Below are 16,752 nucleotides of genomic sequence, written 5' to 3'. Positions count from 1 at the left end.
CTGAGGGGGCATGGTCATTTAATCTCCATAATAATGAGACTTGTCAATGCTTATACAACTGCATACCAAATATTTATGACCTTCCGCTAGTGGTTGCCCAGAAACCAACCTAATCACACAATAATACATGAAAACTAAGCAAAAGTTTCAAAGTCAATTGATAATGGCTGAAAAGATGGGGCCAAATACAATCCATGGAAATGAGATATGCTAATGCTTATACAATTGAATACCACTCACATTAACTTAAAACAAGTGGTTCCATATAAACTGATCTAATTAAAAACTGAAAACTAAGCAAAAGAGTCAAACAATTGACCATAACTGATGGGGTAGGGCCAAAATGTCTATGGAAATGTGATGTGCCAATTCTAATACAACTGAATACCAAATATGTTTGACTTACTAAAAGTGGTTCACCATAAACTAGACCTAATCACAAACATATACATTGTTGACGCCGAAACAACATACCTATGTATCGCTTATTGACTTCGTCAAGCGGGAGGAAAAAAATCAGATGTGGTACGACAACTATCCACAAGTTGCGTCCTTCAATAATCAAACAAAAACATACTGCATATACAAGGACCCGACAAAAAAACAATATGACAGTTGTTGTCTATTCGTTTGATCATTTGATTTTGCCCTTTGATTAGGGACTTTCCGTTTTGAATTTTCCTCGGAGTTCAGTATTTTTGTAATTTAATTTTTTCAATAACCTGCTTATTTGAAATTCTTTATGAATAAGTTTATTTAAATGATTAATGCATTTACACGGATCGTATCTAAGTTTATGGGCTCTATAAGCAACATTACTGTAGAAATTATAATGTGGTATCCCATTTTTAATATTAAATCTACAAATACTACCAAACTGCCTAACCACATTTGTGTATCTATGATAATGGTTTAAAAAAATGTAGTTTCTTGCGAATGTGTAAACTTCAATATCCAATTCTAGAAAAGAACAATGCTTAGTGTGGGTATACTATTTATTTAAAGTAAGTTCCACTGAATAAATTACTCTAGTAAATTAGATAAACTACCTCTTGTTATTGAAAGCATACACTTACTCAAGGTAACAGTAACTGTTTATAAAATGCTTGATAAAAGGAAACTTGCATGGATACTTTACTGAGTTCGGAATTAAACTAGGAGTAATAATAACTAACACATGAACAAGACTAGTTATGTGTTTACTTTTTTACATTGGCTAGAGGTATAATGGAGGGTTGAGCCCTAAATAAACATGTTAACCCCGCAACATTTTTGCGCTTGTCCCTGTGCAAGTATAGATATATCTTTAGGGGTCAGCTGAAAGACGCCTCTAGGTGTGAGAGTTTCTAGCTGCATTGAAGACATATTGGTGACCTTCTGCAGTTGTCTGTTCTATTGTCGGATTGTTGTCTCTTTGACAGATTCCCCATTTTCATTATCAATTTTTGTATTAAATGGGCGCAATTGGTTCATGCTAATACACCTGATACATGTTCACATTCATTTATTTAAATGTAGCAAATCTAAATCCTTCACAAGACCGCTTTGGAGAGACAAATACTTCATGCGAGCTATTACCTATGCAATTCTTGTGAAATGTTTTGTCATTGGGTGCATTTGAAATATACATGACTGACAAAAGCATGTTTGCACTTTTAAATGCTTTTGTAAAAATGTAAAAAAATGCTTTTAATGTATTATCATGACCAGAAATTAATAAAAAGACCATCTCATATGGTTTATTTTTTACATAAATAACCTTTATTGCCATCTAAGGAAAAGATGTGAAGACATATTCCTGGCCTCACGGTCATAAAACTTTCGAGCATGATTTTTGTACTCAGACTCGAAAATCAACCAATCAAATTGCTGGATTTCATGTTTCGAGCATGATTTTTGTGCTCCGAGCACTGAGCAAAGTTTTATGCCTTCAAGGCCTGGTGTCAGTTTTATCTTACATCTGTCTGGAAATTGTATGCAATTTGTAGTCAACAAAACAGCTGAAATTGCAATGGTGGACGCACTGATAACAATTTGTTAATGTTTATTAACAGACATAAAATCAAGTATTTACGATAATTAGAATAAACCCAACCAATTGTACAGATGCCAAATTATAACACCCTAGTTTTTGGCGAGATTGTTATTGCAGTCTTTAGTTTTCTATGTAGTATTTTTTAAAACAGACGCAACATATATCAAAGGGATATTCAAAACATAAGTCATAAACCAACTGACAACTCCATGGAATAACAACGAAAAACCATCAAAAGACAAAAACAGCTGTATGCAAAACACAACTGGTGGTGAGTTGCATATTGGGCAATCATAAACATCTTCTTATTTTACAGAGAAAACAAGAGACTGAGCAACAGACACCCTACCAAGGTCCGGAGGTGATCTCTTGTTTGCTCCTGGAGGATAAGCATATCCTCCTCCAAATATGACACCTATTGTGCTACTCATGTAAATATAAAACTCAGGGGTTATTCTCATTTTGTAGGTCAATTTCAAGGTTAAGAAAACATGATTGTGATTACATCAAATGAAAGATGTCTTTCCTTGTCTGTAAATAGTTGTTCCATGAAGGTCAACCAACTTTGAAGTGCTTAAAATTTAACAAATATGCAAGTGTTGTTAACTTGTCATTGTTTTTTTCACCTGTAGAAATTTTATCTTGTCTTTAAAATGTTCAATCTTAAAATACCACACTTGTTTGGTAGGGTATGTTTTCAGTTTTCTATGCAGTGTTTTGTGGAATTGTTTTGTCTGGTCCTTCATTTTTAGTTTTGAACTACTTTGTCAGTTTATTTTTGTACACAATTAAACGTCAAGAAGGTGATGTATGCTATGGCATATAGAACAGCACCTCTGACTATTAATGAACACTGTATTTTAACCTCTAAAAGATGGAAACACCTTTATGAAACTGTTGTTTCCAATATGCTCTGTTTATCGATTTAAATTGAAAACAATATGTTATAAACTTTATGATTCTTAAGGGCTTTTAAAAACGTTGTACCGCAGTATGAAGTAATGAAATCAAGATACTATTGCAAATTGTCTTTATCAATTTATTGTATGCTTTTATAGTCCTTTTTCTACCTTTACATAAAGATTGGTATACTGTTTTTTCAAGACTGCACGTTTGTGATAAAAGGAACATTTTGAGTGTTTGGATTACTGTCTCATTGCATTTTTTTTTTGCACTTCTCCTTTTATTCACAGCACCAATAGTTAGAATGAGAATAAAGAACATCTAAAAGGCCAAAAAAAATGTTCACACAATAATATTGCACACAAGCTTTATAAAGTAAAAATATGTGAATACTTAATAGATGATATATCTGTAACAACATACTGTTAACATTAATCAAATAAAAAGTACAACAATCAAGAATAACACAAATCTTTAGCCTCGTCATCAAATTCTTAGCAATATTGCAAGATCCCATGACAGTAGGAATTTCTCTCAAAATACTCATGAGAAGAGTAAGTACATTCTTCCATCCTTTATTGCTTGCAGAATGTTTTCTTTTCATTTCCTTGCTTTTGTACTATCATCATCATCTACTCCTTAATAGCATCTTAGTTTTTCACATCTTGATATCTATTCATACATGTAAGTTGTCACGTCACTAAACAAAATAACAATTCATCTTCTGTGTTTCCCTTTTTCTTTTAGTCTTTTGACAAAGGTAACTTCCTCTTTATTTCTTATACCATATCTGTAATAGAACATTTCTAATATTACTTAGTTCAGGTAAGGTACACAGCTTAATTGATTTTATTTGATTTTTTGTGTTTTAACACCACTTTTAGATTCTTTCCATGGCAGTCAGTGTTTATTGGTGGAGGAAGCCTCAGTGCCTTGAGAAAAACACTGACATTTGATAGGAAAACTGACAATCCTAGTCAATTAAGATTGGAGTTGAGTGCACTTGCACGAGCGGGTTTGAACTCACAACCTCCGTGTTGACTGGCTAGTGATGACAGCAGTAACTACTTAGATCACACGACCACCAAGGCCCCCGCGGCTTAATCAAGTTATTTCCATGTAGCTGCTGTATAGTAAATTATAATTTAATGACAGCAATAGTTGTTTAATATTGACTGTGATATATTGTTCAAGACTTTTTATGAACCTCTCTGCAATTTGGATTGTTCGATTACTGGCATAGTGATGCAAACGCTATATTATTAAAACTTGATGAAAAAGACCATTCTGTACAGTCAGCTATAAAAAGCTTCGACATGAAAAATATGTAACACTTTAATTGAAAAAATTGACGGCCTAATTTATAACAAAACAATCAATGATGTTAAAACAAATATACAGACATAAACCAATGACAACCAAAGACCTAAGGCTCCTGATTTAGGACAGGCAACATAAAGAATGTGGCTGGGTTAAACATGTTTGTCAAAGCTCAACCCTCTCCAAACATGGGACATCGGTGTAACAGCACGACACTAGAACAAACTATAACTAGAGGCTCTAAAGAGCCTGTGTCGCCCACCTTGGTATATGTGACTTTAACAAAAGAAGCAGACAGTTCATGACAAACTTGTGTTTAGGTGATTGTGATGGGTTTGTATATCTTACTTTACTGAACATTCTTGCTGCTTACAATTATCTCTATCTATAATGAACTTGTCGGTGTAGTTTCAGTGGAAAATGTTAGTAAAAATTTACAAATTTTATGAAAATTGTTAAAAATTGGTTATAAAGGACAATAACATCTTAGGGGGTCAATTGACCATTTTGGTCATTTTGATTTATTTTTAGTCTTAAATTGTTGTACATTATTGCTGTTTACAGTTTATCTCTATCTATAATAAAATTCAAGATAATATCCAAAAACAGCAAAATTTCCTTAAAATTACCAATTTAGGGGCAGCAACCTAACAATGAGTTGTCCCATTCATCTTAAAATTTCAGGGCAGATAGATCTTTACCAGATAAACAATTTTGACCCCTTGTCAGATTTGCTCTAAATGCTTTGTTTTTTGAGTTATAAGCCAAAAACTGCATTTTACCCAATTGTTCTATTTTGAGCCGTAGCAGCCATCTAGGTTGGTTTGCCCGCTCACAAAACACAATTTTTAAACAAGATAGCCTAATAATGATTGTGGCTATGTTTGGTAAAATTTGGCCCAGTAGTTTCAGAGGAGAAGATTTTTGTAAAAGTTCACTAAAATTTACGAAAAATAGTTAAAAATTGACTATAAAGGGCAATAACTCCTAAAGGGATCAACTGACCATATTGGTTCTGTTGACTTATTTGTAAATCTTACTTTGCTGAACACTTTTGCTGTTTACAGTTTATCTCTATCCATAATAATATTCAAGATAATATCCAAAAACTGCAAAATTTCCTTAAAATTACCAATTCAGGGGCAGCAACCCAACAACAGATTGTCCCATTCATCTTAAAATTTCAGGGCAGATAGATCTTGACCAGATAAACAATTTTACTCCTTGTCAGATTTGCTCTAAATGCTTTGGTTTTTATATAATAACCAAAAACTGCATTTAACCTCCATGTTCTATTTTTAGCCATGGCGGCCATCTTGGTTGGTTGGCTGGGTAAAAAAACACACTTTTTAAACTAGATACATCAATGATGATTGTGGCCAAGTTTGGATTAATTTGGCCCAGTAGTTTCAGAGGAAAAGATTTTTGTAAAAGATCATGGAGATTTACGAAAAATGGTTAAAAATTGACTTTAAAGGGCAATAACTCTTAAATGGGTCAACTGACCATTTTGGTCCTGTTGACTTATTTGTAAATCTTACTTTGCTGAACATTACTGCTGTTTACAGTTTATCTCCATCTATAATAATATTCAAGATAATAACCAAAAACAGAAAAATTTCCTTAAAATTACCAATTTAGGGGCAGCAACCTAACAATGGGTTGTCTGATTCATCTGAAAATTTCAGGGCATATAGATCTTGACCTGATTAACAATTTACCCCACGTTAGATTTGCTCTAAATGCTTTGGTTTCTGAGTTATAAGCCAAAACTGCATTTTACCCCTTTGTTCTATTTTTAGCCATGGCGGCCATCTTGGTTGATTGGCCGGGTCAAAAAACAAACTTTTTAAACTAGATACATCAATTATGATTGTGGCCAAGTTTGGTAAAATTTGGCCCAGTAGTTTCAGAGGAGAAGATTTTTGTAAAAGTGAACGACAACGGACGACAGACGACGGACGCCAAGTGATGGGAAAAGCCAGGTGAGCTAAAAATCAGTTGAAAAAACTCATTAGAATGATACAAAGCAGAAAAAAAATCATACTTAAATACAGGACGAATGTGGCAGAATATTTATCCATCAAGTATTAATTATCTCAGAGTTAAAACTATATGTGTCAAAGCGTCATGAACGGCCCCGTCCCATAAAGTCCAAAGCCTGTAATTTTGGCAAAATTGAGTCATGTGAGTGGAGCGGAATCAAACTTAATTTTGATCAGTATCTCATCATGGTTAACTCACATATAAAAAAATTGTCCCAATATCGGAATGGGGAAAAAGTCCATATAACTGTTATTTTCAAAAAATTTTCAAAGTCCAAAGCCTGTAATTTCCGCAAAAATTAAGGGAGCAGAACTTAACTTACACTTGATCTGTAACTCATCATGGTTTACTCACATACCAAAAATCAGCCAAATACGTTGAAACTATTTAGAAAAAAACCCGGTATAATGGTTTGTTGAGGAATGACGGAATTACGGAATTAGGGAATATCGGTATTTCCGACAAGGGTAAAACTATATGGCACCAACATCTTCGTTGTGGGGCCATAAAAAAAAATATCATTACCTTTCTAAATAGTTAAGGGTACCAATTTTCCTGCACCAGCTGCGCATTTCGACAATACATGTCTCTTCAGTGATGCTGGTGGCCAAAATTTATATCTTCAAAGCTTATATAAAAGATGAAGATCTATAATCCAAAAGGTCCAAAAAGTATAGCCAAATACGTGAACATGGTGAAAGGATTACAAAAACAACAATACTTACTCTTTAAGTAATTTTTTGTCATCTGTCAGTTTCTCTCCATCAAAGTATAGCCAAAATCGCTTCCATATATATCTCCTAAAATTATAAATTTCAATACTTAGTCACACACTAGTTAAACCAAATGAATGATTATTTATTAATTTCCAATAACAGCCAAACCCTAAATAGTAATCAAGGTTGGCAAATTTCTGCTCCAACTCATCAGATCAGGGATGGGGTAATTGTAATCTGTAATCGTAATCGATTGTAATTGATTACATTTTTTCAAGTAATCAACAGTAATCTGTAATCGAAGACATTTTCGATTACATGTAATCCTAATTTAATGGCTTACAGCAAAAATTTGAATGAAATCATCGATTACTTTTCGATTACATTTCGATTACTTTAGTAAAATAGTTTGATGAAAAATAACCTATTTCAAAGTAAAATATATATGTTATTACTTTGTAGTACAGATAAAATATTATGCATCAACAATACTTGAGAGTTAAGCAAATGCCTTATTTCTATCTATTGTCTCAAGCTGCATTATGAGCAACCAGATCCCCTACCTAAATTAACTTTATATCTAGGTTTTGAAACAAATTGATGTATGTGCAAGTCAATAATTCAAGAGCTTTAATATTAAAATAAGAAAATTGATTTGAAATTATAAAATAGATCTTAAAAATGTCTTTCTTTCGTTAAGTTCTGTACTACATTTTTAAATGTAGTAAGCTTATTTGTATTAAATTTCTTGAAAACATCATTTTCAATCAGAGTTGAAATTAAAACTTAGAAAAGATAAACAGTTAATTTCTTAAATGTTATGATATACTTGTTTATAAATTAACCTAAAAAATCCTTTTAACAATGAACCAATGACAATGCATTGCAATTCTTTTTAGAAATAGATACATGTATCCCTTTGACACTATAAACATGATTTGTATATAATTTGATTGGAGAAACAACATCTTAACAACATTTTTGCCTTACTAATGAGATGATCTAAGTCTTCTAATCAGTAACAAACATACTTTGTTTTTATTTCAATTATTTTATGTCTAATTAAGAAGGAAATTTACAATATTCAGCCCCAGGTTATAAATTATACTCCAGTGACAGTTAGATAATCTGTAATTAGAATGGTTATCCAAACAAAAGGTTTAAATCATGCATGTTATTATAAAAAAAAATGTGATCTTAAAAATTACCTGAACTAATTTTAAAATTATTCTACTTTTTTAATATTTCCTTCGACACTATAATTTACTATACTTAAATATTATTTTTTACAGAGTAAAAATAAAAAAGCTAACGTAAGTCAGTAAGAAAGCAATGATTAATCGATTGTATGAAAATCCTTCATGTAATCGATTATTAATCGCTTACATTTGCCAGTAATCGTGCCCATCCCTGCATCAGATACATGTCTGACAATAACTTACATGTACTTTTTTTAAAATAAATCAACATATGCATGAAAATCAGGGAAAAGCTAGCAGAACATATACATGATATGTATATAAATGAACATCAGCATATTTTATATGGGCCTGTCTCCTATCAGGAGCCTGTAACTCCATGGTTGCAGTTTGTTGCTGTGTAACATATTTGTTTTTCGTCCATCACTAAATACATAAATTAGGCTGCTTAGGTTTTCTTGTTTGAATTATTTCATATTTGTCATTTTGGGCATTTCATGGATGATTATGAAGTATGGGATTTGGTCATTGTTGAGGGCCATATGATGACTGTTAATTCATGTATTATTTTGCAGATTTTTCAGATATATATATATATATATATATAAATCTTAAGCATTTCAGTTATTTGGTTTTGTTTGCACATGCTATGTCTTCTCCTAAATTGAATTTTGTATAACAAACTCCTAATTAACTGTACCAGCTCAAATGTAATTTTCCATTGGCTCTTTCTTGTTTGAGGTTGACATATCGCTTGATGGCATGCTTCAAATCTAACACAGTTGCATTCTGGGTAACAACAATAGCTGAAAAAGAAAATTCAAATTATTGTAAGCACTGACATGACTGAAGGATGAAAATTGCTTTAATCATGCTTTGTAAACTTAAAACCAAACATTGCATAATTATATACAATGATATACATTATTTATTTAACAAAAACACATATTTATGTAATATCAATACATCTCGTTTTTTATATAGATTAGACCGTTAGTTTTCCTGTTTGAATGGTTTTACACTAGTAAGTTTGGGGCCCTTTATAGCTTGTTGTTTGGTGTCAGCCAAGGCTCAGTGTTGAAGACCGTACATTGACTTTTAATGGTTTACTTTTTTTTAAATTGTTATTTGGATGGAGATTTGTCACACCACATCTTTCTACATTGTATATCTATGTTTCTCTCTCTTTCTATTTTTTTTTTTAACTTTTAACATATTTGAAGGAAAAGGATAGTAGTTCCAAGTACAAATAACTTTAATTTAGTGAATGATTGTAATCTTTGGAATATAATAATAATATAAATTGCATTAAATGGTAACAGTTGTCTCATGAGAAATTGTGCACAATCAAACTACATCTCCTAATCATATAAAAGATTGAGAAAAAAGATCTTTTCTGTAAACTACATGTATCAGGACTATATTTGGTCTTAACAAATTCTGGAGACAAGTCTGTATGAAATATATTTTTGGAGGATCTATTTAGATTTTTGATTCATGTATACATCTTAAATCAAATGAAAATTAATTTAGCAGGTACTAAGAATAATCATACATGTAAATTCACAGTTTAACATAGATTTTTTATACACAAAATTTCAAAAATTATTTTTTTATAGGGAAAATAACCTAAAACATGATGCATTTAGGAATAAAGTTTCAAAAGAATTTTGCAACAAAACTGCTGGTTACTATAATATTTATTAACTCACGTAAAACTTCATCGTCAGCTCTCCTGACATTGACTATCATGGCCTGTCCGTATTCTAAGGCAATGTAGGAATTTATTTCTTCTAAAGTCACCTGAGGTGGCAGGTCATACAACAGTGGATCTGCCTAAAATAACAAGAAAGTTTATATAGATACATGTACTAGACGTATAAAATGCAAAAAAATGTTTGTTTTTGTTGTTGTTTTTCGAAAGTTACTCTTGATGGTGATTTTTCACAGTTAATGCTGATGATTCACACAATATAACATATAAGAATTTCCATTCTTTCACAGATGAGAACAGATATGTTTCACTTGTCGTTACCCTAATCATGTCCTCTTTTTCTGTATTGTGACCTACCAAATTAGAATTGTAACCTGAAATGACCTGATTTGTACTAACATGGGCTACAAGATGGATGCTACATGTGAAGCAGAAACTGCTCACCCTTCTAAGTTCTTGTGCATCTGAGATCCTCCCGAGTTTTTAAAGGGATTGTGTTGCTCCATCTTTTTATGTTGTGTTTTAATTTGTGTACTGTTGTTTGTCTGTTTGTTCATGTTGTTGTCTTTCCTTTTTTTCATCATGGTCATGGCATTGACAATTGGAATATCACTTTGGTATCATCATGATTATTTATATTTACATCTTTTATTTCAAGGCAAAAGATAAATAAAATTGAGAATGGAAATAGGAATGAGTCAAAGAGACAACAACCCAACAAAAATCATGATGGGTTTTCAACACAGAGAGAAAATCTGCTGGCCCTAATAAAAATGTGTATTAGGGCAGTGAATTTAATGAACATCACACTTTACTCTAAAACATGAAAATATTTATTAAGTAAAGTCTTACTTTTGTACAGGCAATGGGGACTTTATCCATGTTATCACGCTAAAATGTATGCTGTACACCAACCTACATAAATATTTACCTTTTGGCTCCTCATGTCCTCATATTGGTACTTACCGTTATTATATCAGACAATGTACTCTGGACTTTGATCATAACTTCCTGATGACTGAGGACCAAGTCCTCATTACAGTTCTCTTCTTCGTCTTCTTGACCTTCTTGACATTCTACCTTATCTTTGATCTGATGAACAAGTTGGTTGTCAAGGTCACCACTATGGGTATTGTCTTTGTTTACATTTTGTGTGTGTACTTCAGTGTCAGACAATTTTGGTGTACTTTGATCTGCACTCAGGGATTTGACAACCTACAATTAAATAAGCATTCTGTGAATTTTCACTCACCACATCTGAAAAAAGGTGGGGAAGTTAGGTAGGTTTTTTTTTATTTTATGTTTTTTTTACATTGAGTAGCATATCATTCTGACTATAACAGTGCTTAATGAAAAATGACAATAAAATCTTTAGGGTGGGCTAATTTCTAGACGAAAAAGTAGAGAAGGTAGGCTCACTGGAACCACGCATATATTTTTATTTGGCCTAAATAAATATGAAAGAAGAAAGTATTCTGAGAGTATTGCATGTCAATACATGTACATAGTCCCCTACCTGATAAAAAATTAATTGTACCAGAACAAATTGCTCACTTTATTAATCTATAACTTGTCATGGTGTAAATTATTTGAGTGGATTTTCTAAGTCCAAGGAACATAACTCTGCAAAAAGTCAAAATACATCATCATGATCATGTTCATTTTGATACAAAATTTTAAAAAAAGTTATTAAAAATTAAATCACTCTTTCACACGTCTTTGTTTTCTTCATCCAATCAACCAATATGACCAAGGAACATTTAAATTTAAGCATACTTTCAATATTAACCACATTCATAGTCATGATACAGTACAATATTGAAAACAACACGTTATTAATTTCTTGCGTCCGAGCGCTTTTCTGGATTTACCTTCATCAGGAACGCTCAAAGCCAAACATTTGAAATCCGAAGATGTATAAGTACCAAAACCGTTGAAGAGCTGTTTGTCAAAAATACCTAAAATAAATAGCCAAATTCATCTAAAGCCAACTTTGCCTGAGGGAGTTGAAACCTTAGTTTCCTAATAATTTTATCAATTTATTAACGGACAATTTTAGTAAAGGTTGTTTTATCACGTGACATCCTCTTAGTTATGTCCAGTTCCTCTTGCATGGTCAACATCCAATGGTGAACATTTATTGGGGTATTCAATCTTGAGATGTTGGCCATTTATTGGGGTCATAAAATATAGGTAGATTTTTTCTTTAATTATGTTATTGCTACAATCAATCAGGGTTGAAGTTTTCAGCAGGTATTTTTCATTAATATTTACCTGTACAGGTAACTCAGGTTTCTTTTAAAATTGACATTTCAACATATGGTTTAGGAAAAAACTAATTTTGTTTATCTAAATATTTTTAAATCTTAAAGCAAGAGTTGTGCACACATTTTTTAAACAATCACTGAATTTAGACTTATTTTCCAAATGCCCATAATCATCAAATTTTGATAGATGATCATTAAAAATGCTTATCATAATGAAAATGTTCTTATATATATCTGAATAAAACGAATCTTATGAAAAGAAATTATTTAAAGAAATCGTCTTGAAAATTATTAAATATGTTATATTCAGTTTGGTTAATTTCTGTCAAAATTTGTCTCTAGAACAAATTAAGTGCACTTCTAAAAATGGTGACACTTTTATGGTCTATTAATTAAATCATAATTTTGTTCTGTGTATTATATGGTCGAAAGTGCTGGACTGGCATGATACATATTCTTGGTATACATTTGAAAAGAATATTTCACTCAACCTAGGCCTTTTAGATAAAGTTAATAATTGCAGGGACTTGATTGAATTTAGACTATTTAAGTCCTAATAAATAATGATTTACAGAAAAATCTAAGAATAAAAACTTATGATAAAAACTGTAAACTCAATTGTGTCATACTAAGGTAGAGAATTGTTGGTCATAATTTAGAAATAGAAAATAGTAGACAATATATAATTCCTAGAAAGGATAGACTTATATGTAAACTGTACCACTTGTTGGTCAATGAAGAACAGTCCTTCCTTGATTGCAAAATTAACAAAACAGCTTTGAAAATTATTTACCTTCTCATAATAATATGTCTCTTACCCAAGAACAAAAAGCATAAAAACTGCTTAACCTCTAAATCATGGATCATGTTTAAAATTATATCATATTACAATAAAAAAGAAAAAAAGAAATAATGAATCGCCTAAATTTTATTTAGCATAAGTCCTCAGACAATCATGAACGAATGTAGGACAGAAAGTCACAGGACAAAAAGTCACAATTTAGTTTTTAGAATATTTTTCTTTAAGCAAGAAAAAATAATTTAAAAAATAAAAGTTTTGTTTTTTTCTTGAAGTGTTAAACTTAAAGCAACTTTGTAATTAAAAATTATTCAATAAATATCAATAATGATCAAATAATTGTTATGAAAACAAGATGTCATCATGACATGGTACTTAAATGGCTTCATGGTGCCAAGAAATATCATTTTTGAATGATTCAAATTTACTATTTTTTTATTTAACAAAGCTTATGAACAATGTCCTACACTTCAAAATGAATAGATGTAATAAAAAGATAATATTTCAAGATCTTTCTTTTATATATTCAAACAATTGTCGAAGGATTAATTGTGACTTTTTGTCCTGTGACTTTTTGTCCTATCTAATTTGTGACTTTATGTCCTGTGACTTTTTGTCCTGTGACTTTCTGTCCGTTTACCTCATGAACATATGTTAAACAATGTCATGAATGTTGAATGCAGATCAGTCTATCTACAAAAAATAAACCATTTTGATTTTAAAAAAATAATTTGAGAAACACTTTTTCAATAGAAAAAGGCAGGCATTGGAAATGTTTGCAGTTGAAAATGATATTCATTTATTCTTCACTTACCCAAAAAATAGACTTAATACACATGATACACATAAAATAAAAATAACTTAAATTGATTAAAAAATAATTAAAAGGTATTATATCAAAACCAATAGTCATGAGACATATTTTTTTTATTTATTAAATAATTTGTTCAACTTGTTTTTTTATTTCATTTTTTTTAAATTAAATTATTAAATTTGACAAACACATACAAGTATATTTTACCAGAGACAAATGACCTGTAACAAGTTATATAAATTTAACACTTCAATGCATTCAAGATTTCCCTATATATCTTTGACTAGTTTATGATTAACACCTTGTGTATTAAAAAAGCAACAGGGGGTATGATGATGGATATATATGGCCACCATGGTGAACATTTTTATGGCCACCATTAATAAGATAAAGTCACAGGTAGTACTGTAGTATAGAAAGTTTATGCTTTGTCCAAATAATTATGACATCTTGAAAGGCTATTTAGTTTTTTTGGATTTGACACCTTACTACAACGCATAGTCATGATAGTCCAGTCAAACTAAGATTTAACCTCAAACTGCATCAGAAAAAGTTTTAGTTTTAATCTACATGTATAGCATAATACCCTTAATATACACAGAAAAAAAGTCCCATCAAATCTGAATTGAGGAAAACTCAAAGTCAGATTTTTAATTTCCTATGGAAATTAACATTGGAAAGGGAGATAATTACACTAAAATGAGTCTTTTTAGGTCAGTTTTGGGTTGATTTGCTTGAAATTTATGTTAAGTATGATACTTTGATGGGGTTACATGTATAAGTTTGTATTTGACTAAATAATACATGTATAATCTTCTGCTCATGAAATGTACAAAACCAAATTGGTATGGGTAGTTTTATTTCTTTTTGTGCATTTTTCATTAAAGAAATTGCTAATTTGAAGCTAAAATTACCATTTTGAAAAAATAAATTAAATGTAAAAATTTGGTATTGTTTATATATCCATGTTATCTGTATATTATATTTTTTCAGCATCTTACTTATCTTAAGAAACTTTAAACTACAAAAAAAAAAGAATCATGCTTAATTGCTTTTATTAAACATGTTAAATTTGAGATTCTTTACCTTGACATGTTGAAAAATTCCAAAAATGGTCAATTAATGAATTACGAAAACTAGATTATAGCTTGATAAAAGATATGAGAAAACATGTAGAGTTATTTTTTATACCCTGAAGACCGCTAAAAAATCAAGAATCAATACATTCTGACAATGTCTGATAAATAGAAGCGGTAAAGTTATAATTTTGCATAATTTTTTATTGATATTTCTGCCTTTTTTGCAAGAGTTATCTCCCTTTTCAATGCAAGTCTCCATTAAGAATTTTAAATGGTGATTTTTTAGTCTTCCTTAAGCAAGTCAGATTTTATGGGACTTTTTTCTGTGTATATTTGGGGTATAATGCTAAAGATTCTGAACATTGCAATTACTTTCAGGTTAGGGTCAAATTTATGCAAGATTGACTGGACATAAATTTGGACCAGAAGTGAGCAGTAAGGTCATGAAGGTGTCAAAGCAAAAAATTAAATAGCCTTTCAAGACGTCATAATTATTTGACTTACATGTATAATAATAATAATAATGAGGGGGATAAGACCTTTATCAGGACTCCCGGATCGGGTGTTTTTAAGCTCGGGATTTCGGGATTGATCCTTTCGGGATCTGGGAATTCTTTATTCAAATTTTTGGACCTCCAGACTTCTTGGTTTTAAGCCCAGGATTTCGGGATTTCCTGTTTTTAAGCCAGGGATTTCGAGATCAGGACCCCTCTTATCCCCCCTCTATAACGACAATGAGTATAACTATAAATTGCACCTATTTTGACAGTTTTTTAACTTACATTTATTTAAGCTTCAGACAAAAGTTTCCTTTATGTGTTTATTTTGTAGATCTATCATTATTTACTACATTGTTTCACCAATTTAATGATGAATCTATTTGGAATCATAGGAAAATTGGTCTCAACTGACCTCCAAACCATCAATGATTCTGTAATGACATATGAGGAGTACCTATATTGCCTCCATGTTTAAATTTGCATCGTCAAAAGTTGAATAACAGAGCTTTTATTTAATTTTTGCAAATATTTTGAACAATTGGATATCAGTCCATGATAAGTCTTCATTTTTTTAAGAAATGGATTCTAAGTGTTACAGACTAATTTTAAAAAGATGAAGTTTTGATGAAGTTGCATGGAAACATTTCCTTTCATTTTGCTTTCTCAGTAAACACTTTATCTATTAAAAATACTGTGAACGTTTTGTGTATATCTAAATATGTTTACTTATGTTGAAAGATGTGCATAATTTTTGTAGTATCAAATCATAAAAATACAAATGGTTAAGTCTCTAGGAAATCTTGTTAGATTTTTTTGCTAAATAGGTGCAATAGATCACTTTTTAAGTTCATCTGTCACCGGAAAAAAATCGTCAATTAGGGGCGCCTTTGTGCCGTCATTTACCAGATAGAAGGGGGTCAATAAAGGTCTTTCCCCCTCTCTATATTATTGAATTGAATTTTAATAATTGACAACTGCTGTCACAAAAGTTGTGATTAAGTACATGCAGAACACATTTCTAGTTTATCCTGCACAATGACAATCACTAAGACGTTTGATGAATGCAAATAAAGAGGACCAAGTCCCCTAAGGCTAAGGTAGAAAAATCCAAAACATGATATAAGGGAAAAGGTAGAAATACTTAAAAAATACTTGAATATACTTACATACACTTCGAAAGTGTACACTGCTACATACGGATAAGCTTAAAGGATTTTTTTTATGAGTCCTAGAAAGACGCTTACCTTAACAAAGCACCTATCAAGTAAATCAGACTGGCCCATGGGCGCAGCCATTTTGTATAGTCATGTGACAAGATTTTTTTGTGTGTTTTTATTTACAATATCTGAATTTTTTTTAG

The 16,752-nt window shown here is 31.1% G+C and overlaps 1 protein-coding gene across 1 annotated transcript; it reads right to left on the bottom strand.

The window, feature by feature from the left end:
* Window positions 1–3,276: 3,276 nt before the first annotated feature.
* LOC134689636 (U11/U12 small nuclear ribonucleoprotein 25 kDa protein-like) lies at window positions 3,277–16,715 on the bottom strand. Its single transcript, XM_063549602.1, has 6 exons — window positions 16,637–16,715; window positions 10,900–11,148; window positions 9,932–10,055; window positions 8,920–9,025; window positions 7,030–7,104; window positions 3,277–3,728 (listed from the first exon to the last, which is right to left on the bottom strand). The coding sequence occupies exons 1-6, from the start codon at window positions 16,685–16,687 to the stop codon at window positions 3,656–3,658; spliced, it is 678 nt and encodes a 225-aa protein (XP_063405672.1). The 5' UTR covers window positions 16,688–16,715; the 3' UTR covers window positions 3,277–3,655.
* Window positions 16,716–16,752: the final 37 nt, after the last annotated feature.

This window comes from Mytilus trossulus, chromosome 11, assembly GCF_036588685.1.
Source record: "Mytilus trossulus isolate FHL-02 chromosome 11, PNRI_Mtr1.1.1.hap1, whole genome shotgun sequence".
NCBI classification, from domain to species: domain Eukaryota; kingdom Metazoa; phylum Mollusca; class Bivalvia; order Mytilida; family Mytilidae; genus Mytilus; species Mytilus trossulus.
The sequence above is the reverse complement of the archived record's forward strand: the minus strand, read 5'-3'. Positions and strand labels throughout refer to the sequence as shown.

Bases quoted from the DNA above. Each gene is read 5' to 3' on its own strand.
- LOC134689636 (XM_063549602.1), bottom strand. From the start codon at position 16,687: ATGGCTGCGCCCATGGGCCAGTCTGATTTACTTGATAGGTGCTTTGTT. The intron at 10,056-10,899 runs GTAAGTACCAAT...TTGTTATTTTAG, and splicing joins CATTGTCTGATATAATAACG to GCAGATCCACTGTTGTATGA. The intron at 7,105-8,919 runs GTACAGTTAATT...TTATAATTTTAG, and splicing joins GGAAAATTACATTTGAGCTG to GAGATATATATGGAAGCGAT.